Below are 27,365 nucleotides of genomic sequence, written 5' to 3' on the forward strand. Positions count from 1 at the left end.
ACGAAATGTAATACATGATATAGAATTGTTCTACGATAACCATGCGATAATTATAATAAAACGTTGTTTATTTCATCTTTTTTAAATCGATGCCGATCGATTGTTCTTCCTTAAATCGTTGTAAACCAATATTCATTGTGGAGAAACAATTCAGCATTTTTCACAAAGGAAGGACCAAAGTTCCTTTCAACCCGGCAAAAAAAAGAAACAATACCCCCGATCAAACGAGCTACCGATAAAGCAAATAACTGTACATTGAAGAACAGAGAAAAGCAATACATCCAACAAACCTAAACCATCTTGAACGAAATGATTTGCCGGAAACAATTTAGTATCGTGGAATGGTTTCCCATCCCTAGCGCTTGCAATAAAACGATCTGTCCGGCGAAAGGGTGTCGAACGTTTCCGAAACCGGAAGCAACCGGTGCATTATCGTTCAATGCCGCGTCATGCTGCGTCCCGGGACGACGGTACCAGCAAGCCAAAGTCAGTTTGTCACAGTATAATAAAACAAGAAAAAAAACAGTACATTGACAAAAGAATCCACCACTGCTGCACAGCAAGGATTTACCGACGCTCTTGCCCGCTCGGATGCACTTAACGGACGTTGCCACTGATGGGGGAGTGATGGAACATTGCTGCAAGAGTGGACCAGAAAGGGAAAAGTGGAAAACGGGAGAATGGTTATCGGAAAAATCCATCGCTTTACCGATCGTTTCACAGCACTCCTGCAGGCGGGCCACGAGAGTGAGAGCGAGCAATAAATCGTACCGAAACGAACGAATGTAGAATGAAAAATGTGACCCATTATTATGATTTCATTTTTCCCCTCCATCGTTTGCTGTAGGTCGTGTACAAGTGTGGCAAAGCACGCCCGCCGGTTTTGGCTCAAAAGTGCACTCAATGCAAACGAAGTGCAGCCGACCACTGGAAGCTGTAAAAGTAATATTTTAGCGTGTAATAATAATTCGTCCAACTTGTCTCCGGACTAACGGGTGACTAACGAACGGTGCAACGACAAATGATGAGAATTGAACGTTTCAATCAAATGTGCAGTGGTGGGGAAAAAAAGCTAGAAGCACGGAAGTTTGAATTGATGGAGAACTGTTAGTAACTGGTCACCAGGTGGTCTTCGTTTGAAGTGTGTGAGCACTGCTAGGAGGACGAAAACGAATGAGGAAATTGGTATGCTTCGTTTACTGGTATGAATAGTTTAACCATTACATTTGGATTTTATTTCATGTTTTAACAAAGCTTTGCGGCACAGAAAGGATACGAACACGCTATTATCCGCAGTTAAATTCCGCGTAGTTAAAAGTGTAAATCACCATTCAATTAATATGCTTGCCCTGTTCAGAAAAAAACAGCTGGAAAACGATCAAAGGAATGAACAGGGATCATATTTATTTTTCTCTTTTGATGGCTACAGAAAAAAAGGATTATATTTCATTTCGCATATAAATAAGAGGGAAAATAAATTCCAACTACCCGCTGACAGAACGGCTTTAAAACCGGTCTATAGGCAAGCTGCAATTTACCTTTTATTTATCTGATCGATTAAAATGCACCACACCAAAATGGTGCGAACAAATTATGGCCCACACCGTCGCAATTAAAAGCTTTGATTAAAATAAATTGATCCATTGAGTTCAATGAGTTCAAGGAATATGCCATCAATTTAAATATGCATCCTGTTTTGTCATCGGTTTTAATGAATTACCAAACATTCTGCACATAATTAAGTGTTATTTAGCTTCAAAATCAACTCTTTATTATTAAATACTTTCTCTTTTTCTCTCTGTCACTCTCTCTCTCTTTTTTTCTCTCTCTCTCTCGCTCTTTCTTTCTTCATTTCAAATTCTTCTCAGCTTTCACACATAAAAACACACACGCAGAACGACATAAAACTAAACAATTAATAAAGGTAGCTTCGATCTGAATTGCACTAATCTCACTCACACATCACTAACACAGTAGATGATAAATAAAACATTTAAACACATTACAGAAAACAATGAAAAACCGAGAACTGTACACAATATTTATCTACCAATCTGCTCGCACTGCCCAATACGCTCCCCTACAACACCGATACGCCTTTGATCACTAAATCCTCCGAACCATGCCGAATTTGGTAGGAGCTTTTTAGACTACAATTTACCACACAATCGCTCAATTCTTGTCACGCTGTCCTAATTATTCATGCTATATACTGTTTAAACCCTTCTCGAGCGTCTATAAATGGTAACTCCGCTCAAAGCACGGGATTGTCGCAACTGCTTTTGGACAACGAATCCGATTATGGAAAGGAGTTCGCATGCATGCTCCTCGGTGCACCTCGGTGCGTCCAGCTGCGCCACCGTTACGTCCGTTCGTCAAAGTGGGAGTTTGTTCATTATAAATTATTGTTGTGTTTCGAAATAATCACACCACCTAAACGGTGTATCCGGCGCTCTGTTTTCTCTGCCTACCCAAGGTTTAGTAGCTAATCGTGCAAATTAGTGTGCGAATGATTGTGCGCAGTTGGCAAACAACGCATTAAAAAAAACGGGGCAGCATATAAAAGGGTCACGTGCGTGACAAGGGAAGCTGGAATTTATTATAATCCATTCGCATCGAGCGCCTTTTGTTCATGTGTACGGCCGCAAGACTAGAAGCGCGCTTACGATCGCGGGCGGGCGAATGTTTAGCAGCGGATGATAATTTATGATAAAAAGCCGTAAAAACCGATTCATTTAAGCGCAAAATAATGTGAAACGTGGCCGCTTGAACTGCTTACCGGGCCGTTGCAGTGGGTGGTACAATTTGCAATTTAACTAGCTCGCTGAACAGAACGGAATGCACGTCGCTGGTTGCAATCTGGCTCTCCCATTAACACGTGCCGATGCAGGAGACTGTTGCAGTGGTACAGCAGAACGACCGTTTGATTTGGTGTCTACACACTGAACGCTTTCGATGCGGAGTGCGAACTGATGCTTTAACGATGTTTCTTACTTTTTTAAATCTTTGATACAGTTTGTATGAATAAATAACCGTTTGTTTTGTTTGTTTTTTTTTGCGCTCGAGATTTGGTGTGTGGGAATGAAACGGAAACACTGTCGACAAATCACGCGTCGACGACGTTCGATTCCTATCTGTAATTCTAATCGATTGAAGTTCCGTTTTTAGTACAGTCGCTTTTAGTACATTAAAACATTTTGGAAGAAAATCGTTTGCTTTTGCTTTGCTCTCTCATTTTCTCTAGCTCTCAATATCTCTCTCTTTCTCTGTCATGATTTAAGATATTAGATTAGTTACACTATTTTATGGCAAATTTGTTTGCAATTGTTGCTAATCAATTCCCAATTCCGTTCCACACATACACTTAGACTGCAAAAAAAGCCCACCCTCTCTCCCTTTTCAACTATTCACGAAAACAGTCCCTCCAGCAGGTGCAGCGAGATGCACAGGAAGAACTTGACTATTTTAAACTTTAGTCAAACGGAGGTCGTTATCTGCTCGACCACCTGAATCGGCCGATTCGGGCGGCAGAAGTTGACTCCGTTCGCGGTGGTCCAGTGGCAGTGATTCCAGTGACAGTCGGGCCCTCCCGCACCGGGCTGCACACCCAGTCCCTCCGGCACGCTGCGGCTGCGGGACGGATGGTACTGCAGCCCGTTGGCCGGATACGGTGGCAGCTGTTGCTGATGGTGGTGTTGATGATGGTGCTGCGGCTGCTGTTGGTGTTGATGGGGCTGCTGCTGGGGATGGTACTGTGGCGGATGGTGATGATTGGCGTGGTGCGGCGTTAACGGTTGCTGTGTGCGCGAGCTCGCGTGAGCCGACGTGTGGCGCGGTGTCTGACCACGGCTCGAGGCGCGAAAACTGTGCTGACGGTTAAGCGTGTCCCGATGGACGGTGACCGGCGTCGCTAGGGATGGATTGTGCAGTTCACACCTTCAATGTGGGGAGTACCAAAAAAAAAAAAAGAATGAAGGAAGAAAGAGAGAAATAAACAGAAGTGGCAACGGTTAAAAAGTTTTCCCAAGAAAACGCAAACGTCCGCAAAACGGTACGATGAAAATTGATTGCTCTTTGCTTTCTTTGCACTTTGCGTTCGCTTCGTTCCCAACCTGCTGGAAGAAGGTGGAAGGTGTGCTTTAATGGTACAATTTATTAATGCCTTGTTGGCCGATAATTGACGTTGATCTATGGTGGTGCGAGCGTGAGCGTGCCGCTAGCAAACGTGTAACGAGCGGGCCAAATCAAGCGGCCATTACCGGAAAGATTAAAGGCAAAGTGGAGAACGTTAATAACCGATCGTGGCGGTGTCAAAGTGTCACCGAAGTTTGGTGTAACGATTAATCCTCTTAGAGGTTTGTTTTTAAAAGACTTTTTATATCGTGACGCAGTGATGCTTCAAGGACTCTTTATTGAGGCGTATATGTTGTATTCGCTCTTTTTGTGATTTATCCCGGAATTTTTATATCGATCCGATCGAAGCAAATTCCCCAATACAAATGTGCTAATTGACATGAAGTGAAAACCATATTAACCTTCAACAACTGGCTTAAAAGGGTAAACCATTGGAAAATCAGCAACGAAAAACTCTACAAAGTTTACATAGATAGATAACTTAGAACATTTCCATCAAAGATTCACTACGTCGTGATTTATTGTATTACAATTTCTTCGCACATGACACTGAATCTTTAATTCGATATAATGTAGCTGTTACTGTAATACGAGCTTAAAACATACGTTTTGTGTATTAATAAGGATATTCATCTTCCTCGAAATGCAATGGAAATTTGTACGATTTGAAGTTGAAAAAGATGTCAATCGTAAAATGGACAAATATCAAGTATAACAGTTTTCTAAGTAACTGTTATACACGATTTTAACATATTTCTTCTGCAAAAAAAAAAAACAAATTTCAAACCCAACATAATTAATTGATTCTCTCTGCATCATATAAATCTTCGACTTTTCCCACCAGAAGCTCCCCTCTCGCTACCCTCGTGTACTACACTCTTGCTATAAACGCTCGCAGTTGTTAGACAAGTGTTCTTGGCCCCACCGTCCACACTAAATCTTCCTAATCACAGCAGCAGCAGCAGCAATTCCGAGGAAAACATGCCAAATTACACCGTCACTGAAAGCTAATGCTAAAGCTAAAAGGGCCATCCGAACCGGATGCGGGGTCGGGTTTTAGCAAGCATCGCCCCACCCGCATCGTGCGCAAATCCGGTAGGAGGATAATTTGAGTAAATTTATATCCCGGCCTCGTAGCGTCCCTGCGTCCTATTGCCTTACCTATAGCGCACCGGGCGCCCGTGACATAATGGCGAACAAAAGCTGCATTTAACTAAGCGAGCACAATTCGGCGCTAAATGGTAATAGACGTACCGGCACTTAAGAAGGAATGGTCCCAGAAACAGACACCCAAAAGCACCGCTCGCAGATCTGCATTCATAAAAAACGTGTAGTATTAGCGAAGCTGTGGGGCTTGGGTCAATGGAAGAGTACCCGAAGGAAGTTATCCCTTCTGTTTCAACGCAGGTTTTGCAACTGTAGCGACTGACACCTTAGGGATATCGATGCGTTTGATCCTCACAAAACACAAAGCACGGATGCAAAGCGCGAACGAACCCAACGGTACACACGATCCCAAGTGAACGGTTGTGCTTGTGATATAGGATATTTTCGCATAATTTCATCTTCATTAGCCATTCTGGGAAAAGGGGTGCCAAAAGCTGTCCCGTGTCAAACAAGCGACCGTGTTTCTTGTGAAAGTACAACGGGGCCGGCATGCCTTAAAGGCTACGGTTCACTGCAAAAGCAGAACCTTCTGGCGGTGTACTCCGGGGGGTCGCTTTAATCCAACCAACGTTCACCCGAACGCAGCTAATCCTTTGCGTTTAACGCACGTCGCCAGAGAAGCTTTCTTGTGGGTGGTTTTAATTTGCGCTTTTGCGCCACACTGCACGCCCATCCGCTGGAAGTCACATTCCTTTGAAGGGATATTAATGGAATCCCCTAGCAATGGCGGGGGGAAATTTAAACCTAGCTCCCAGCGACCACCGGGCCAGCATTGCAAATTTGTCATCAAAGATCAGTACACCATCGAGCAACGTACCAGCGCACCCTTTCTAATTGGGTCCAATTAAAACGGGGCTGCAGCAAAACGTACCTGGAGTAGCACCGGCTAGGCGGTGGGTAATCGGCCGCATACCCGGACGCCTGCTGGCAGGTGTGATGTATCGGATCATCGCTGAACATCGGTGTCTGGAACGCGAACGATAGGCTCTTGTGCAGCCGACCGTGCGGTTGACCCGCGCCCTGCCCGCAGAACGGACTGTGGTAGCTGAAGCCAGTACCTCCAGCACTGCCGGCCCCTCCTCCAAGCTGCCCGTTGTTGGTCGGATTATCGAGCGATTGACTGTTGCCGAGCAGACGGCCACCTGTGCCAGGGGCGGTAGCGGCCGTCGTCGCCGTAGAGTTCGGTCCAATTCCACCCGACGAGAGATTAAGCCCACCGTTCATGAACTGGCTGGTGGACAGGCAGCGCTGCAGGCTGGGGCCACCGGGATAGCTGCCGGAGCCGTGGCAGCCGTTCGAGAGGTTGGTCGCGTGCGTGTTGCCACTGTACCACTGCTGGGGGTTGTTGTTGTAGCGCTGGGAGGAGAAGCTCCGGTCCAGGATGTGCTGACAGTCGCTCGACGAGGTCGGTGCCGTGCAGCGCGATGTGATGGAACTGTGAAGCAGAGAGTGTGTTTAGTGCAGTAGTACTGTGGGTAAGGAACGCCAGCAATCAAGGGATCTAAGGAATAATCATTTGTTTGATTCATTAGTATCGGGTCTTTGTAGGTATGCTTTATCAGGATGTTTAATTACCATTGATGGAAATGCGAACAAAATTGTCTATTGTAAGTTGAGAGCTACATCATGGCTTATCATTAACATAGATCTTACAGCTTAGATCGTTTACAAATGGAGCACTTTGAATTGTCTGTAATTGTTTGCTTATTGCTCGAATTGGAAAAGGCGAAGGTATTGGATGTTTTCAGAACGACAATGATGGTTTTAGAGCTATATGTTAATACATGTACTGCCTTCTGAACTAAACTTGTTTTAGAAGCAATCACAATCGAAGTTTTGAGAAAAATAACTACCAGAAATTAATTTAAATTGATTACAAAACACTGTAAAATCCATTTCAAGATGATCCTGGCATTAGTTATCGACCCTTCTCTTCCCATTGAAAGTAGCGTAGCTTACCCATTGGTGGAGTACTTCATGTTTCGCCCGTCCGGATACCCGACGAAGAACAGTATGATGGCCGAGATGGCGGCACTGGCCGCACAAATGTAGTAGCCCGCCCGGCCGTACCGGTGGGACGAGTCGTTCAGGAAGGCGCACAGTGGCACCCCGAACAGCACCGGCAGTGATTCGGCTCCCTTGATGAAACCCCACGCCTTGGAGAAGTACTTGCCGCGGATGCGCTCGATTGCAAGCATCTTCAAGGTGTAACGGTAGCCGCCGAGACCGAGCCCGTACGCCCATGCCGAGAAGCAGAGGCCCCGGTAGTCGGCCACGGCCGATAATACTAACAACGATACTGACACTAACGTAACACAGCCCTGTTGAAGGGAGGGGAAAGAAGAAGAGATTGGTTGCAGATAGAAACAAAATGGCAAAAGCAATTTAGCTGGGACGATAACGGAACGGAACCTACCTGACAAACATATTGACGTGATATCTGCACCTTCCGGAAGGAGATCTCGAGCGTCTTGTTGATCGACGAACCACTAAACACTATACCTAACGCTATCGACAGTCCGAGAAAGGTTTGCAGCAGCACCAGGTCCTGCATGTCGTACCCTTCGCTGAACCCGTGCAGGGACTAATAGGAGCGAGCAGGAAAAGAAGAAAAGAGAATCTAGTTGAGCAATACATGACCGGGAGAAGCATTAAAAATGCATGATTGCTACTGGTTGGCACTACGGCACGGAAAGCAAACGAAATGACGTAAATCTTCTCCACTTTTGCAATGGCGATACGATTAGATTCCTTCTATTGCGGGAACCACACGTATAGATGGATGTTTCCAATAAATAAGAGCATTAGTGTACCGGTGTTTTGGTTGGCAATTTTTCCACCATTAGTGGTTCGTAGCCGCGGTTGCATTGGCTTATCTACTGCATTGCAGAATCGTGTATCGCATATCGGTGGCTAGCAAAATCCACCGTGCACGCAAGTAACTGGATCGATTTAAAGAGGATTTAATGTAAACGAACGATGTCCCCTTCCATTCGAGAGGAGCAAGGGTTTGAAATATGTTACTAATCTAATCCCGATCCTCCCCCCCCCCCCCCATGGAAACGACAGCATTCCAACACATCCACAACGAAACTCAACTCCCAAAAGGGTGCCCTTAGTTACTTAGTTGTTGGCAGCGTGTGAGCGAATTCCCGCATCAAGCGCATAGCAACCAATACACGTGCGCGCGTGTGTTTCGAGTTGTGTCATGATCCGGTGGCTGGTTGGGCTAGAGACTAACCGCAAATGCTCTTATTGCAGCGCAAATTGATTCGGAGGGTTTAGAAAATTGGAAAACACACCCACTAACCACTGCTGCAGCGTGTTCGCGGTGTCGCGGGTTTTTTTTGTGCTTTCGTTCCAGCTGTTATGCGATTGCCCGATCCCGCGTGAACCGCTATCGCTTTTAAAACAATGCGTTCAATTTCGGGCCACCGTGCGGATGAAGCGATGCGTGACAGTTTGAGTTAAATTCAATTTTGCACTGGAACCGTTTTGTGCGCTAGCTGATTTGATTAGCGAAGCCAATGGTACAGCCCCCAGGGCTAACTAATCGAATTGGCAAAATGATTCGATTCGAATTGGGATGAGTTTTTGGGTAGCTAATAATCACTTAAACTGCGCACGTGATGAACGGTATTGAAGTGCGTTTTAGTTGGGCTAATTGTATTTCACTTATCGTCGGCTGTTAATAAGCGCCTGAAGGTATGCAAACTGGTGTGGCAAATGTTTGTTTGAATGTTTGAAATCAAAATTACTCCTTTATTTCTAGACGAGGAACGGCTTGTGAAGTTTTAAGGATGAAAAGAGTTCAAGAAGTCAATTAATTGCTTATGTTGAATAAACGAATGTAAAAAATACCAACTAGTAAATAAATGCTGGCAGTTTAGTACGCCTTAAATTGGCAATATATGTAGGATTTATTAAAATTAATTATTATATCAATTATGCATTCTTTGTTCTGCTATATACTTAACATTGGAATATTAGAAGTAGGAGAAATCTCATGTCAGGGCAATGTTTTTAAAGTTATATTGTTCCTATAAGGTCATAATATCTTCCAGCAAAAGGGTAAGGATTTTTTTGCATCAGCATACTTGTTGCTTTCGAGTTGATTCACCTTTCTAAAAGAAAGCCCGACAATATCGTTTACAAAAACCCTTCCTCAACAGACGTTCGTAAGCCTTCACAAATAAACATTTTCCACCCTTCGTTGATAGAAAACCATTTGCTGCCTGGATAATGCTGGATGATGAGAAAAAGAAAACCCCTTTTTTCCTCAATTTATGTGGGCGAAATCAATTTCCTTCCTATTTTTGTGGAAGCCAGAATAAACCCGATTGGCCCCCGGTGGGACGTTTCCGTTGCAAGCTATCCAAAACGATACTTCCTGTGTGGAGTTTTAGCTAACACAAACACAAATCCAAGGCCAATGTGGAGGCGGGAATTGAGGCGCATTAGTTTGCCTTTAGCCCGCCGGGCGGGTGGACGAGTGGATTGTTTCTATTTTGTGTTTCTCCTGCCGGCTTCGTAGTTGTGTAACTTACCAGGAAAAATATCGGCGAATAGATGCCGAGCGCGGCTACCGATGCCGAGATGGACAGCATCCGCACCGAGGACGATTTGAGGGGCGTGAAGTCAAGGAACGGTGGCTTCGGTGTGCGAACGTGCGTTTTCTTTTCCTTCACCTGCAATTGTAAGAAAAGCGTGTAGAGAGGGGCCACCCAAAAAACGCATTACTTGGTGAGCAGGAAATGTAAAAAAAGGACGCATGGACGATTTATGAAACAATGCGATGATTGAAAGGTTTATTAAACTGTACGAAGGAAGAGTGTCTAGTGCAGCCTGGGCGGAAACGACGCAATAAGGAAGATGTTTAATGAAACTACTGGCTTTGATCGATTGTTTTCAACAGAACTGTTCTTCAATAGAATTTTTTACACAACGCTCATTCATTAAGCTGTCAATCTGGCTCATATTGAACAGACAGATGATCAATTGAATTTTAACTTTTTTCTAGACGTGAATTGCTTCCACTGGGAATAGAAATGAGCTTTTATGAACTCTTCTGAAAATCCCTAAGGCTAGGAAATACAAAAAAGACACACACACACATACGAGTAAAAGTTCCAATTTATCCCGAAAAATGAACATCCGTTTTGATTCAAACTCAATCGAGCAATATTTCAAGAAAACTATTTTATTAACTAAATCCAATGCTCAAAGCTTCTCGAAAAAGTTAGCCAACCCTCAATGCTGCCAGCTGCGTTGGCCGTTGCGTCATGTGACGGCAGCGATCATATTTCTATTGCGAGTTGATTGGCCTCTTTTAGCACCGATTAGAGCGTCGGAAACTTGATACCTTTTACTTGCGAAGCCAGCGCCAAAATTTCTTGGAACACAGTTTCAATCTCTTCCTTCAATAAACTTCCACCCGGTGTAGCCATTTCCAATCTCGAGGTTTACTTTTTTCCTCTGCTCCCTTCGAGCGTGATATCAATGTAGTTTACTTTGTGGGCAGTGTGTGTGTGAGAGAGAGTGAGTTTGTGAATGGATGGTGCTTAGACAACGCTAACGGATGTGTTGAAGTTGAAAAGCCTTTTCGGGCAGCAGACTGGCATGTGCCGGAAGTGCGAATAAAGCAACAATCTGCATAGTGGTCGTGTTCGTGTTGTGGGTGGGTTGAGTGGTGTGTGTGTGTATGTGATTTACCTTTTTCCTTTGGTTTTTCAAGTGTAGTATCGCACGCCGTTGCGGATGATAGAGTGAGGCCGGCCGGTAGAGCAGTCCCATGAAGAAGCTGAACGACACCAGACCGGTGACCGCTTGCAGCCCCAGGCGCCAGCCCATTTTCCTGCAAAAAGTGTGTGTGTGTGTGTGTGTGTGTGTGTGTGTGTGTGTGTGTGTGTGTGTGTGTGTGTGTGTGTGTGTGTGGGAGAGAAACAGAGAGATATATATAGAGAGAGAGTTGTATAAAGAGAAAATGAAAGTGAATGACAGCGTTCTTTGGAAGGTCGGAAATGCAATAAAAAGGGCTTTGAATGGATGCTGGCCAGTGTTGGAGCGCAGAAGCAATCGCCCGAAGGTGCCAGAACACTTGATTGATGCAAATTATTCCGAGTGACTGTGTGTTTGTGACTCCGTGCCGGAATGGAATGCAAGAAGCGAATAAAAGCCCACACAAGAACCCTTTTTCTGTAGGTAGTTTTTGTTGGAACTTGGGATTAAGGGGGCAGGACAGACCTATCCGTGATGGATAGTGCCGGATTGAAACAAACAAACCACGTGGAAAAAGGGCATTCTCAGGGTAAATGTTTACGGCACACTATGCCGAGTTGTTTATCGTTTGCATTAAGATTGAATCAATCCTGCAGAAGGATATTCTTAGCCCCGAGAAACACTACATTTCCGCCAAATCGAGTGCCCGGTTCAAATTCGCTGTGCGAACCCTCTGCCTGGATCAGCATAACTGACTGCCTGCAATTAATCGTATCGTTGCTATTTTCCACTGAATACAAACTCAATTTTGCTTATGTATTATATTCCGTTTGAAACAAACACTCACACACACATAGGAAACTCAGAAAACACAAGGCTCAACAAACGACTTCATCACTGGGAAGCCTGCTGTAATGCCGGTAACGATGGTGTATGTCTGCTGCGGAAATGATAATGAATTTCCGTCTCTCGAAGAGAACGCTCTTTTTTCTCTTTTTTCCCCGCCGGAACCACCAGCACACCGGTATAGGGGTTTTGTTTTCCTTTTATCAATCACGAAAGAAGAGCCGTGCCGACGTGTGTATCATTGTGTTGATTAAAGCTACTGCGGCCTCGGTCAGTAAGTCGTTGCGTGAAGACATGGCATGGGAATATGAAACGTATGGAACGGTCCCGGTACAGCCAGTATGTACCGTACCGACGGCAGACCATTGAATGAAGCTTACTGAATGAAGTTGCTTCTCGGTTGTGATGCTTATTTTTTGTCCGGTTGCAACAGTAACGTGGTCATGCAAGAAGCTTTCCCAGCGAACGATAAAACAGGGACCAGACGATCGAACGAAAAGCGAGAAAGAACCTTGGAAAGCTTTACAGAATGAGGGTACTTTTTCTCCCTTGTTTACCGTACTTTGATTAAGTAATAGCAATAAATAGAGAGCTCGAGTGTTTCTCATTTCTCCTTTCTGCGAGTTGTTCTAAGCTTGCTTAACAACTTTCCAGTCAAATAATCCTCTTCCAAGAACCAATAAACTGAAATACGTAAAACCTAATGAGCTTTTATTGAAAAAAAAAAATCTGCAAAACTAAAAGATAGATAACGATTCCTCTGATACTATTTTGCCTTCCTTTTGCCTGACTCCATTGTTTTCCAGACCCATTCGTAGTTGAAATTGATTTCCTACTTACCCGACGCCTTCCTTCAGGATGACGGAGAACAGTGCCACGCCGACACCCTCACCGGACATGGTGATCATTTCGACAAATTGTCTCCGCCGTTTGAAATAATGGCCCAGCATAACGGCGGCCGACTCCCGTACCATGGCCGATCCGATGCCTACGATGACGCCTGCGAATGTGTGTGTATGTGAGAGAGGAGGACGACGATGTCGATAGTGTGATGAGATGTCGGTTGACGAACGACAATGACGATCCCAGTAGGACGATGGAAAGAAAGCAAAAACATTACGGAGCAGTTATTAGTAGTGAGCTGGTAAGGACACCAGACCCAACCGATGGGATGGTGATAGTTGTGGTGGCTTGTGGCAGTTTTGGTGGTAAGGTGTGTGCGTTCGGGCGAGCTAGTGCCAGCAGCAGTCTTCTGCCAAGGTCCCCGGGCCCGGTGGAATTGAGGTAACAATGTCGACCAAGAACGAAAGCCCGACCGTGTGCCGGGTGGTCGTTGCTAGTGCGAGAAGAAGCAGCAAAAAAGCCCTCCCTCCGTGGGCATTGAATTCCATGGTCAACGAGATGGAACCGCACCGGCACCGGAAAGTATCTGGGTTAATCGTACGCTGCCCATTCTTTCGGGTTGGGTGCCATTTTCTCTCCACTGCCACGAGCCGGAGTCCCCCGAAACTCGGTCACTGGAATGAAGCGAACCGGAGCAGGGCAGACGACGAAATGTAAGTGGACGATGTCGGGCGCTCGCTGGTATCCTTTCGGAACCCCGAGCAAGCAAGGGGACAGGAAACACGTGGCGCAGTTGTGGCACAAAAGCATGAAGAAACATAATCCATAACAAGGCCCACTCGTTTGAAATTGGTATGGTGTGGCGCATTATTCCACTGGCCTTACATACCGCTGCTCTCAGGACACGGGCATCCGACCTTAAGCGGGGCCGGTGCCGAAGATAGTGTGTGTCTTAGTTCAAAAACAGTACGCCTGGGCCTGGGTCTGCTGTATGCCGTAACGCAATAAAGCAAATCGATCCCGGTCGAGCTACCCCGGTATGCGCGGAAGGCGAGGAAAATATAAACTCCCACGAACTACTGTTGGGTGCGGCTCGCTGCAAAACGGATGAACCAATGATAGTGGGCGGACGAGGGTCTATAAAGCTTACGCAATTGAGTGTAGCTTTGCTTTTTTTGTTGGAAGGGCTGTTGTTTGAACCGGCACAACAAGAAGGAAGTGCTCTGCGTATTTTATGCTGCATAAAGGTAGCAGACAGGTGGCAACAGCACTCGAAGTGACCATAATTTCTGCTCGAAAAGCAGCTCAAAAAAGCACCACACCGCGGCGTTTTATCGGAGTATGGGGTATGGTGCAGTGGGGCCGGCAAAATGGGATGCCTTTGTAAATATAACACTGGCTCACAAGGGGATAAAGCGGGCTGTAAATGGAGTGCTCTGTGCAATATTCGACAATGGATTGCCGAATAAATGGGTTGACTTGCAGAACAAAAAAAAAACATTCCCCATAAAGCTCACACCTTTGCATACAGGAAAATAGACAACGTTTTGTTACTGGACAGGGCCAACATGAATCTAGAACCAACCAAGATTTAGAACGCAATGCTTTCGAAACGGCGTTCGATAAGTCAGATAGTAATGGACAGTATCAGAGATGAATGGGTAGACATATGTTCGGATACTTGAACAGAGGGTTGAAGATAAAGGTTTCGAATGATGCATTGAGTTGTGTCTTGTTTCGGAAATGGACCATAAGTACTTCATTGCATAGAGAGAGAGCGTGCGAGAGCAATCAATGCAATTAAGAGACTTTGCAAGAGCTTTTTCGGATACAGTTGTCATTCGATACCAATAAATCAGTTCAATATCTCACGAACACTATGTACGCAGAACACTCATGGGATGCCTCCTGGCACTCTGCCACTCATCCCAATACTCACGATACAAAGCGCCTAAAAGTATGCTTAAATTAATCAATACAGTTTTAGGGGTAACTGTATTCTAATAATAATTAGAATGTAACGCCTAAAATTATGCAACAGTTATACTGTTGAATACTGAAAACGATATAAATCTTACAAATCGATAGATCAAATCGATTAAATAAACTTCAAACAAAAAGCAGTTAGTTAAAAGTTCTTACCATAGTTTAGCGATGAATTGAATATTGAATCGAATATGATTGAACTTCTAGTTAAACATTTAATTTACCTATAAGAAAACTAATTTTTCTCTGTTATTTTACGAGTGCACTCAGTATCAGCAAAAGGGATCTACACCTAAATGTATGCAATCATAGCCACGTGTCGCATGCTAGCACAACCACGAACTGCTCGTTACCATTTAATTACCCAAAACTCCATATTTGTTTCCGTGTTGGAATATTTATCATTGCATGCCACACCGCACTGTACACTCACACTACTACATACATACCGCAGTACATTCGGGTGTTGCCGGGAGCACGGGACAGTTGACTGTTAATTTTTGCCCCTCGGAAGCAAAAATACTCCAAAACCACGGTGTTGGTAAAAATCATTACCGTGTGGTATGTACGTTGGATGAATAATTGAAACGCACAACACAAACACACACACACACACTTGGTCCATGCATATTCATGCTGTTATTCAAACCAGGAGACTCCAAAGAGATGTCTACGGAACTGCACAACCGACCACAAATGGGATAGTAGCCAAACCACTACCACCATCACCATCGGCCGTGTTTTGTGGGCAGAATGCCAAACCCGGCCGGCGAACACTTGAGGCAGGCTGAGACGTCTACGCGAGCGCAAATAAAAAGGGGATAACTGGCTTCGGAAAACAATAACATAAGCTTCTGATAGGAAGCACTGCTTTTCGGTGGCTGGCTCCAAGTTCGGTAAGTGGACAGAGATGAGGGTGCTGCTTCTCCTTCCGAGAGCTAATATCGTGTCTTTTTTTTGCGCGTTCAACGTTTTCCGCCAACCAGCCTGTGAGCTTCATCTTGCAGGTCGTCTTTTGGCTGTTGTGTGTAGATGTTGTTGCTTCCAAACCGTTCCTAGTATCATGCCATGAAAAACATTCTTTATCGGTGTGTTGTCTTGCGGCGACATTGGACAGAGCATAACAGCTCATAAACATGCAAATAAAACATCCTTATCCTTACCACCACCTACACCCACTTGACGCACAGGTAGAAAACCGTGTCGCAGAATTGCTTCGAGCGATGGCTTCCCCGCCCCGTCAGTGTACTTACCGTAGCTGAACGCTACCTGGTGCAGCTGGGTGGCGAACGAGGTGAACAGAATGCCCAGCGCCAGCACCAGCCCCCCAAGGACGGCCGTCAGGCGAGTGGATTTGCGACGGCACAGCGCCACCACGATCGTGGCGGAGAACAGCGACATAGCCCAGCTGGCCGGACCGAGCCAACCTGCAACGAAAGGAAAGTAGCCGGAAATGGGAGGCGTTTGGAGGCGTAAATAAGAATCCGTAATAGAATTATGAATCATGCTGCCTATGGGGGGATGGGAAAGGATGTGGGAACAAAGGCAAGGAAGGGAACGAACAAGGAATGCGATCACGAGCGCTTTAGGAGATTTGGCAAAATTGAAATTATGAAATGGAAAGCCCATCTTCTTGATAACGCATTGTGAGACACCCTCGCACACGTCGTCGTTCATTTCGGGGTTGTGTTTTTGGGCGGGTGGGTGATACGCGAAGGACATCGAGTGTCCTCTTGTGTCGGGACACAGCCCATAGCCGAAATTGTGTAGCGGATCACGTAGCAGTAGCTCGCTCCGACGACGAATTCTGAGGCTGCACCGTGGGACCAAGTGGTGCTTTCAATATGAATTTATATTTATTTATTTATTCGTCGCTTTCCTTTTCCGGTGACAAGCACCAAAACCAACATCACCACCACCACCACCGGAACATGGCAAAATGGATTCATCTAATTCATGGGCTGAGTTATGGAGCCACTTAGCAGGCAGGAAGCCTGCAGGAGGAAGGATCGGCACAGCTTTCGCACCAACACCAAGAGGTAGCAGCATTTGGTGCCATTATTTATTTGCATAAATTTTCAACTAACTAGCCCCGAAGAAGTTGAAGGCTGGTGCGTGACTGTGTGCAGAAAATGGTTAACAGTTTATCTCGGACGCGTAGGGGACAATTTATGGGCCCGCAGTTGGCAGCATTCGGCATCGGTGGGCGTTTGTGGTTGTGAAACGATGACGATTTGTGATTTCTTTTCAGCCCTCACGTAGACACCACGTTGACAGGAGGGAGGGCAGTGTTGAATGAGACGTGTGTGGTGCGGTTGAATGAGGCTTTCTGATGCTTCGGTGAGCAAATGTTTACGCAGCTAAACGACGGCCACGAACCACGATAGGGAATGGGAGTTGTTTGAGCTTTTGGTGTCGCTAAAGCAAGTGTTGCCGGTAGGGCAACCATCAATGAAAGAGACATTAGCAAATTCGATTGATCGAAGCGTTAGTGTACTTGTGCAAATTACGTGAATTAATAGGTAATGTACACAGCAAATTCATCCTGCTTCAGTAAAGTTTTGTACTGAAACAGTTCAGTAATAAAATATTTTGCTGGTTTTCGCCATAAATGTCATGGTTCTATTGATTTTCAGTAAAACTATTTACTGAATGCATTTAAGTAAAATTGAAAATCAGTAAAATCAGTGTCAAATTAAAGTGTCAAAGGCCACAACTAATAAAGTTCAGGTGAAATTTCGGCTTGCAGGATTAATTTGAAATAATTTGCAATGGTGTTGGTGTTTAAAATCTTTGCTACAATTTACTGTACTTGTTAAAATATTGTGGTGTCTTTGAGCGCCTACTGAGCCATCAAAACTTGTTGCGTCAAAAAACAGTATGAGCGCTGTATGAAATAACATAAAACATTGATGAATATAATTGAGGAACTGGCAATCTCTGCGCATAAATAAAAAAAATAAATTTAAAAGAATTACTTTAATAATTTCGTCATTATTCAATCGCAAAACCAATAATATGAAAATGGCTGCACTGTGCTTTTAGTAAATGAGCTGTCATTTTGGTGAGTACCGAACATTACTGAATGATTCAGTAAACATTCTTTTTGCTGGAAGGGTTACTTAATATTCAGATCAAAAACCTTCACTACAATTTGACTGAGCTTTAGTAAAAAAAAGTTTCTGTGTAGGCTTGCATTTTGAACACTGCCATTAGGAATTTACGGTTTTATGACGAATTCAATATTTTTTAATGTAACACATTTAAATAGCACTACATTGTTATTTGAACAATACATTGAAACAAAAAAAGATTTTAACAATGAATCCATTGTATTAGGTTTCACGCGAATCCAATCGAATCACACCATTTCAGCGAAAAGCTTACAGCGATACATGATTCATTATTATCTCGAGCACTTGTATGTACGGTTGCACGCTGCTGGAGCTGTTGTTGGTAGGCGAACAAAACAATTCTACCATTCGTAATTATGAACATGATTCGGGCATAACTACGAACAACTTATCTTGCGGTTCTGGATACAGTTTTACAAATGTTGCACAAAATGCTTGGCTTGCGAACACATTCCGCGTGCTACATTCCTTTTTGGATAGCATGTTTTCAAATATGCCAATTCAGTAATGCGCTTTGCATACCTTTCGGCGCTTTGTGTTTAACTTTTCAATAGGTGGCGAAGTGCAGTTTAATTTGAATTCCTCGGAATCTTTAGGGAAGATTATTGATGCAAATAGACCCTTAATCATTGATGGCTTTAATATTTCTGTAGGATATATTTGAAACATAATTTTCATAAGCAAGCAGCATGCTATCGCTTGTACAGCGCAAACAAAGAAGCAATTTTTTCACCCAAAACCCCTACAAAGCCCACGTGATGTGTGCGGGCGATAGTAGCTTTATAGTTGAAATGAAAAGACTCAACTACACAACCGCTGAATTGGCTTCAAAATGTCGTGAAATACATTCATAACCACAATAGATCATAATGAGTGCCAAACAGCGCAAAAAAAAAATAGAAACAACTGCACACACTGAGGCCGTTTGAAACAAAAGTAGAAGCAGAGCACGTATTTACATCAGACATTTCCAGTGCAGGAGCAGCACGGGGGAGAATGAAAGAACAGAAAACAAATAATAATCCCACGGTACGAGAAACGACGCAACAGCGCAGAGGGCACACATTATGTTCCCGCTTAGTAGCTACCAGCAACCTGAACCCGTTGCGATGGCAAATGTTGCACTCCACACTAAATGTGCCCAGCCGTCTTCCGTCAAACCACTCGGGCCAATTTCCGTACGGCAACAATGTAGCATGTGTATGTGTGCAACAAATGGGGCCTGGCAATGGCAACATCAATGCAGCGCAGTGTGCGCTGTGACCGCGATCCGAACCTTTCGCTCCTTGCGCGTTCAACGCCAATGGGATATTCATTTCAAGAAAACGACCCACTAAGCGCACACTCAGAAAAAGGTTACCCGGTTGCAACGGCAGCACAGCAGCACACGGTGCACAGCGGGACATGGATCGTCAGCACACACAGCATAGACGGGGCTTAGCTTGGCACCGCACACAACGTGTTTGTTAGCGCTAGCGTCTCAAACATGCATCGCACGGCAGCGCATAGAACCCATAATTCTCACCCTTAACGTAGTTGGTGTATGTGTGACTTATTGTTACCATACCGACATACACGCATACGTTTAACGTCAAAGTCGCTTTCGCATATCGCTCAGTATATTTTCTTGAAAATCGCGCTGTTTATCACACTATTTTTCGGTTTCTGTATAATCACAATATTTTAGAACACCGTTTGTATATCGTGCATTAGTGCGTTTATCTCTGTGACCCAAAAACTCGCGCATATTTCGCATTTCGGATCGCGTCGGAGTTCACGCGTCCTGACCGCCATCGCTCTTGTTGCTGCAACGACAACCTGCACCGTTTCCCGTAGAATGGCCCGTATTTGCAACGCCTGCACTATGGAAATTGCGGAGGCATCTATCAGCTGCTGCCTGTGCGACTCTCCATTTCATCAGCGCTGCACTTCGGTTCCCGCTGATCTGTTCCTGCGCATTTCGGAATATAAACAATTACACTGGTGCTGTATTGGCTGCAACAACGTCTTCATGAATCCGCGCACCAAGTTCGTAAAAGACGCAGCCATGCAATCTGGATTCCAGGCGGCAATAACGACAGTAGCCGAAAGCATCAAGACCGTTATGGAGCCATTGACTAACGAAATTAAAACTGGGTTTGCACGGATGAGCCAACTTGACCTAAAAACTCCACGTAGCAGTCACCCTCCCGCAAAAATTCGTCGCATAAATCCATCCAAACGTTTGTTTTCCGATGTCATTAAGGACAATCACGCATTGTTTACATTTGGTGCTACGAGCAATCAAAGAAATAGCCAAAACAACAATACGAAGCGAATTGACGATGTTCAACGCAAAACTCATGCACCACCTGTGATAACTGGCACAAAAAAGGATATAGCAGCTTTTCCTATCAAAATAGTTCCCGCTCATTCCGCGGTGCAAAAATGCGCGTTGTATATTTCCCGGCTCTCTCCCGATACAACCAGTGACCAAATTGTACAAATGGTCAAACAAGCTTTATCCATTGACGATGCTACAGCATACTGTCTTATTCGCCAGGGTACAAATACGGCTACACTCTCATTCCTGTCGTTTAAAGTGTTAGTGCCTTTATCACTACGTGACAAGGCTCTTTCCCCTGACACCTGGCCTCTTGGCCTATCAGTACGTGAATTTATTGACTACCGAACTCAACAGCCGAGTGCAAATTTTCGTATACAACCGCCAATGGGTCTCTCCACCCCTACAACTTTGCCTGCGGTGCTAAATATTCGCTCACCGCCACTGCTGGATCACACAATTTTATCGGCACACACTCCACGCACATCACCAACACCGCAAACCCACTAATATTCACCGGTATTCAGTCCACGCACATCGCGCACACTTACAACCACACAAATCATCCTGACACGTCTCAAGAAACGAAGAACACCGGCGCTGAAACAACGTTAGTAAATAATAATTGCACTTACCAGACGATTGTTTTTCCTACAACAAACAACATTTTTTCCACTGAGGCAGTGCTTGACGAAAGGCGCACGCAACTTAATGATCGTGAAACCAAAACAAACCATCGCCAAAGAACGGACACTACACTCACACAATCGCACGGCTATCATGTCAATCCTACAGGGGTCGCCTGCCGTAATAATACTGACGAATTATTGTTCCTGTACCAAAACGTTAGAGGATTGAAATCTAAATGCAATCAAGTATTTGACTATGTTTCTACAACCCACTATGACGTTATTATCCTGACTGAAACATGGTTGGATTCAACGATTGATTCCTCGGAATTGTTCCCGGATAATTATACAGTGTATAGAACAGACCGCAGCACCAAAAATAGTAAAAAATCAACCGGTGGCGGGGTTCTTATTGCCGTTGCTTCACACCTACGTACAATACTTTGTCCTACACAGGATACCGTTGAGCAACTCTGGGTAAGAGTTTATGGTAATAAACGTACTTTTATCACGGGTGTAGTGTACATTCCTCCAGATTTAGTAAACAACACTACTACCATGCAAACTATCTGCTCCACCATAGATAATATTGCTTGTGCAACCACCGATACGTTTCTCCTATTCGGGGACTTTAACTTCCCCAATCTTTCCTGGAACACCGATGATTCTAACGTTCCTGCACTGCGAATCAATTATGAGAATTCACGAATTACGGACAACTGCCGCTCTTTGCTTGACTGCATCTATAGTAATGGGCTTTCTCAGATCAACTTTATACCTAATGCATCGGATAACATTCTCGATCTCATAATTGTCTCTGACGAGATCCTACATTATTGTGCCCCACCGGTGGTGTCACCCTTCCCTATGGTTGCCGTTGATGTTCATCATCCTCCTGTTGAACTACACTTAACTGGTGCTGGCAATACAGCTCGTTCCTGGCGTTCTACCGCACCAAACCGTGAGTCCGGCACACGTAACTACAGGCGAACTAACTTTATCCGTCTAGCTGAACTGCTTCAATCTACTGACTGGTCTTTCCTGGAAGGTAATCCGGATGTTAACTCAGCATTGGAACTATTTAACACAACACTACTGGCGCTTATATCTGATTGCTGTCCTCTAATGCCACCGCGTCGCAGTCCACCATGGTCTGATGCACGTTTACGCCGTCTAAAGCAAAACAAAGCGTCATGCTTTCGCTTTTACAGTACAAATGGTACACAACACTCCAAATTAAGGTTCATTGCTGCCCATAATGTATATAGAAGCTATAACAGACAACTTCATACTCGTTATCTCATTCGAGTGAAATTCTCGCTCATCAGACACCCAACACGATTCTGGAGGTATGTTGAATCAAAACGCGGTAACAGCTCGCTCCCCGATGTTCTCACATATAACAACGTCTCCACAAGCAGTAAGGAAGGCATGTGCAACTTATTTGCTGATCGTTTCAAGGACTGCTTTACTACGGATGATGCAAGCTTATCATTAGAAGCAGCTTTAAATAATGTGCCCCGTGATGTTGTTGACATTGACGTACGCGATATTATTATCTCGGTAGATACTGTACTACGTGCTCTGCAGCAGGTCAAAACCTCATACAACCCTGGACCCGATGGTATTCCTACGGCAATCCTTGCCAAATGCCGCGAATTTTTAGCAGAGCCTCTGTCTCAAATCTACCAACTCTCTTTTGCACAAAGTACTGTACCCACGGCCTGGAAATCCTCTGTGATGTTTCCGGTGTACAAAAAAGGGGATAAAAACTCTGCTGAGAACTACCGCGGTATAACCACCTTGCCTTCTTGTGCCAAGGTGTTTGAGATCGTCATACAAAACTCGCTAATGTATCACTGTCGTTCTTATATTTCTACACGCCAGCATGGTTTCTTTCCTCGACGCAGTGTTACCACAAACCTGGTGGAATTCGTCTCCAACTGCCATGCAGCCTTTACTTCCGGAGCTCAGATGGATGCAGTATACACTGATCTTAAGGCTGCGTTTGATCGTGTGAACCATCGCTTGCTGTTGGCTAAGCTCGCCCGGATCGGTCTCTCTACTCCGCTGGTGAATTGGTTCAGGTCCTATATCTCTGAACGTAGCTACTACGTACAAATCGATGGTGTCTCCTCTAACGTTTTCGAGAGTTCATCTGGCGTCCCTCAGGGCAGCAACTTGGGACCACTGCTGTTCTCGCTTTTTATTAACGACATCACACTGGCCATTACGGAAGCAGATTGTCTGCTTTATGCGGATGATGTTAGGCTGTTTCGTATCGTACGTAACACTTCCGACTCTCTTTCTCTGCAAAGATCGATTGATGTTTTCTCTGACTGGTGTATCAATAACGACCTGCTAATTTCTGTTCATAAGTGTACATCAATGTCTTTCTTTAGAATAGCTAGTCCGATAAGGTATATCTATAGCATATCAGGGACACAACTACCGCGGTGCAATACGGTCAGGGATTTAGGAGTCACCCTGGATCGCAAACTAGATTTCCGACAACATTACTGTGATATTTTAGACAAAGCTAACAAAATGCTAGGATTTATTCGTCGACATTCGAGAGAACTCAATGACCCACACTGCCTGTTAACTCTGTATAAGTCCTATGTTCGTTCCATCCTCGAGTTTAGTTCTACAGTTTGGTGTCCATTCTCTAGTGTTTGGTCCAATAGAATAGAAGCTGTCCAAAAGAGAGTTACTCGTATTGTCCTACACTTCACTCCGTGGCGTAATGTAACCCCTCGTCCATCGTATCATACTCGTTGTTTGTTGTTTGGTCTGGACACACTTGCTAGGAGACGTGATAATGCCCAATGTACGTTTTTGTCCAAACTTATTGTCGGTGAGATAGATTCGCCAGAACTACTGGCTAGAGTCAACATAAATGTCCCTCCTAGAGTGTTCCGTAACTACAGACTAATAAGAACTGACCTTACAAGACGTGCATACAGCGAGAACGACCCAATGACTGCGATGGCCCGTAAATTTAATCAGCGTTACACTTCATTTGACTGGCACCTACCTACTAGATTTTGTTGATCCGTTTTGTCATTGTACACTGCGTTAGTTATTTAAGTTTTAGTTTTAATTCAGTGATAAGGCCGCTTGTTTGGCCAATCACTTAATACAATAAACAATACAACAATACAACAATGTGTGTGTGTTTGTGGCTCCCGTTGTTGTTGTGGCTAAGCTTTAACCTCGGTATTTATGGGATCAAATGCCAGAACGCCACGGGCTGTGCTGCTACCATCGAGCGAGTTGGGGTGAGAAAATTGACAAGAAAAATCCTGTTTTTGACTCCCGCTGGTAAGGGACGGGTACCGTGGTAGTAAAACAACATTAGGAACGTTCGAGCGCCTGAAAAGCATGGCGTGCACCCGTTAGCTTCTTGGCTTGCATCGTTGCACCGTATCCGGTCAGGGTGCTTTCATCTTTCCTCTCGGGAGGCGATACAGCTTTTTGATTTGTAACGTGTAAGTTACCGTGACGAGTGTAAGACGCGGACGAACACCATCGTAAGCTTTCTGGGAAATTCGAGCGATTGTTTGAACAGACTCTTTGCCAGCAACCAATAAAGCTAATGTGGGAGAGCATTTTGTCAAGCTGTCTTATGAGTTTTATGAAAGTCTTATGAGCATCGGCAGCGCTTCTTTTTCCAGATTTGAAGATTTGTAGAGTAACATTTTTCCTGGTAATGCTGTATTTCATTTACCATAATGAAGACTTTGACTGTACATTGTACGCATGTTGCATAATGTTGTTTATGTTAGGTTGTACTTTAAATATTAAGTTATTTGAATAGTAAGATTTATATACCGCTGTTTAGTACATCATGGAATTGATTTTGAAGTCATTAAAAGTCATTTGCTCATAAAAACACTTAACATAAACCACACGACCGTTCGCATTCAAATGCGATGAATAATAATGGCGGCTTGATTGTTTAATTAAGCAGATTCAGCGAATTGATTTATCACGCTCCAAGAACTGCCAAGAAGTCAAGTGTTCCAAGACGTTTAAACCACCATCGATCTCAAGTGACTCGCAGTACCATTTGATACCGCCCAAACCGCTCTAATGGAAATGAGACACTGTAAAACACCATTCATCATTAGCGCGATAGAAAGGCTAACAAAGAAAATGCGCACTACCACTTCCACCACTACTACTACTGCTGCTGCCATTTGTGGTGGTAAAATTAACGCACCTTGTCAGCAGCACTAAACCCAATCGAGCTGCCAAATGCGGTCGCTCACCCTATTATCGATATCGAACGATGGGGCGTTATCCACTTTCCAATTCCAGCAGCATGTCAGAATCGAATTTTGAATCTCCCCTCAAAACGCTGTTCGAGATGTATTTCCCCCAGGTCGGTGTCGGGGAGAAAAGCAATTCCAGCGAACCCGCTGTCATCGCTCCCTCGGTTGGATTTTGTGCGAAACAAAAACATTGGTTTTTCTAGGAGATTATTTTGCCAACGATGTTACACGTCGGTTCTTATCGCGGCGTCGTTTCCAAGTCACGCCGAAATTGGAATGTGGTCACTGACAGGAAGTCATTTTCTTCGAACACCGCGTGTTGCGGTGGTTCAGCATGTTTGCGAAAGGAAATGCGCAACACAACACAGCGGGCAAAAACAACAGCCTTCGTTTGACTGGCTGTTGCGACGGGGGAAAAAGTGTTGTAAAATTATAATAACACGCTATGGATTTATGATTGGATTCGTGACGGGGGGCGAGTTCAATGCCGATCGAATCAAACGTGTCGTTGTGGTTGAAGAAGGGCAGCTACTAGCAATTTTTGGTTGAAAAATAATGTACGAAGGCATTACAAAATGCTTGAAAAGCTTCCGCCTTTTGCTAAGTGCAATAGCCGTTTCGGGGGGAAAATGATACTTACTAACAAAACATACGCATTCGTCTTTGAAGTGCTGTTTTCTCTGTGCCCCATCGCGTAAATATTGTTTTTCAATACTTTCAAAAGCACATTCGCAAAAGCATTATTCAACCGGGCGGTAGGAAAAGTACCATGCGTCTCCATTCCGGTTTTTTGATGCAGAAAAAGGGAACCTCATCCAGAGTTTCAGCGAGAAAAAGAAAACTACACTTCAGGCAATCCCACGGGAGCCCTTTCGTGGAATAGGAAGGCTTTGTTAAAGTATACCCCATAGCCCCGCTCGCCAATTGCCGCATGTATGCAGGACCGCCAAACAACGCGATTCCCAGCTCGCTGCGCGGATTGTGTGATTGTGCGGCAAAATGGCACACGACACACACACACACGGTCTGCGCGAATACGAATGGGAAAGGGCAAAAAAAACCCACGCACCAATTCCCAGCTCGCAGATTTGGGACACTCGGGCACGGCAAATAAACCCTTCGTATGTGTTGTTTTCGCTTGCTGCTTCGTTTTCGCTTCCCTCTTTTTGGCCCTCCAATACCTTCCCGGTAGCGTGGTACTGTGCTAACGATCAAATCAACGATCCCGTATGACTGATGAGGTGCGTTGCAAGCAAGAGGACGACCATCGGTGTGCCCGAGCACAATCTGCTTGTACTAGGTTGCGTGTTGTTCTTTTTTCTGGTTGCTGTACATCTCTAGACATTCGAATGGCTTTGTGCCAAAATTTGTACGCAGCTTCAAGGCGTTTGTGCCGCTCGATGGTTGTTGCGGGAAGGTGGATGAATGCTTCAAGCGTACTTTTTACACCATGCCACAGGAAAATGTCACCCAAGGGAAATGAGCGGCACCGGTGCTGCTATTTCGTTTTAATTCCATCGCACTGCACTGCTACACGGAAGCGTAAGGTGCCTGGCGTTTGTTGCTGCTGGTGTTTGCGGGGTTGTTATAGGGTGTAGAAGGGTCTTGCTGGACTTGGGGGGGAGTTGGAGTTCGGGAGTTGAATGTTGGATGAATTATGGGTATAGTTTCGTTGGCTGATTGCCAGCAGGAAAAATGGGGGGAGACATTTGTCAGCGGACAGGAGTGGATTTCGAAACATATTCTGTATCTTTCCTCTTCCCGGAAGGCAGGAAGTGAATTCGATTGCAGAGGAAACTATGGTTAAAATTACCCGTAAGAAAGTGTTTCGATTTCCTGGGAGGAATAATTTTCCGGGCAAGCGAAAATGGGAGTTCATATTTTGGAGTTGAAAGATGTCTTCAATTAAGGTAATGAAATGAGCTTTATGTATATTGGTCACACAAATCACCTTATAAATGGTAAATGTGACTTAAATCAATTACGACATCAGGCAGAATATGGTTAGGAAGTTTAGTTCCATCCCAAATTCCATTTAATTTAATTTAAATAGATACTTTCATCAAAATAGATCATTAGTGAGAACATTGAAAATAAAATGTTATTTATTGCATACCTTCAGGCGCTTAACAAGACTGAGCGAATTTCTCCATTTATTTCAAATGACATGTTTAAATCAAAGCATTTGCAACAAGAATTACGCAACGCAACTACATGTGTCACATTTACCAATCACTCAAAAATGTCGTTGTTTGTTGTACGTCTTGTTTTCGAGTATTTTGCGCCAAATAAAAACAAATCCTGTTCA

General features: G+C 44.5%; 1 protein-coding gene across 7 annotated transcripts in view; it reads right to left on the reverse strand.

Moving 5' to 3' along the window:
* Nucleotides 1-1,738: 1,738 nt before the first annotated feature.
* The window catches only part of LOC4578143 (uncharacterized), a 61,592-nt gene continuing 35,965 nt past the window's right edge, over nt 1,739-27,365 (reverse strand). For 6 of the 7 annotated variants that reach the window (XM_061662948.1, XM_061662951.1, XM_061662950.1 and 3 more), the window contains exons 6-13: nt 15,948-16,121; nt 12,706-12,865; nt 11,014-11,155; nt 9,849-9,989; nt 7,718-7,885; nt 7,261-7,622; nt 6,173-6,736; nt 1,739-3,936 (exon numbers count right to left, since the gene is read on the reverse strand). In XM_061662948.1, coding sequence (XP_061518932.1) covers nt 3,477-3,936; nt 6,173-6,736; nt 7,261-7,622; nt 7,718-7,885; nt 9,849-9,989; nt 11,014-11,155; nt 12,706-12,865; nt 15,948-16,121 — 2,171 coding nt within the window. In that variant the 3' untranslated portion in view covers nt 1,739-3,476. The remainder of the gene's footprint in view (nt 3,937-6,172; nt 6,737-7,260; nt 7,623-7,717; nt 7,886-9,848; nt 9,990-11,013; nt 11,156-12,705; nt 12,866-15,947; nt 16,122-27,365) is intronic. The other variant, XM_061662952.1, reaches the window with a different exon arrangement.

This window comes from Anopheles gambiae, chromosome 3 (genome assembly GCF_943734735.2).
Source record: "Anopheles gambiae chromosome 3, idAnoGambNW_F1_1, whole genome shotgun sequence".
In the NCBI taxonomy this organism is placed as follows: Eukaryota; Metazoa; Arthropoda; class Insecta; order Diptera; family Culicidae; genus Anopheles; species Anopheles gambiae.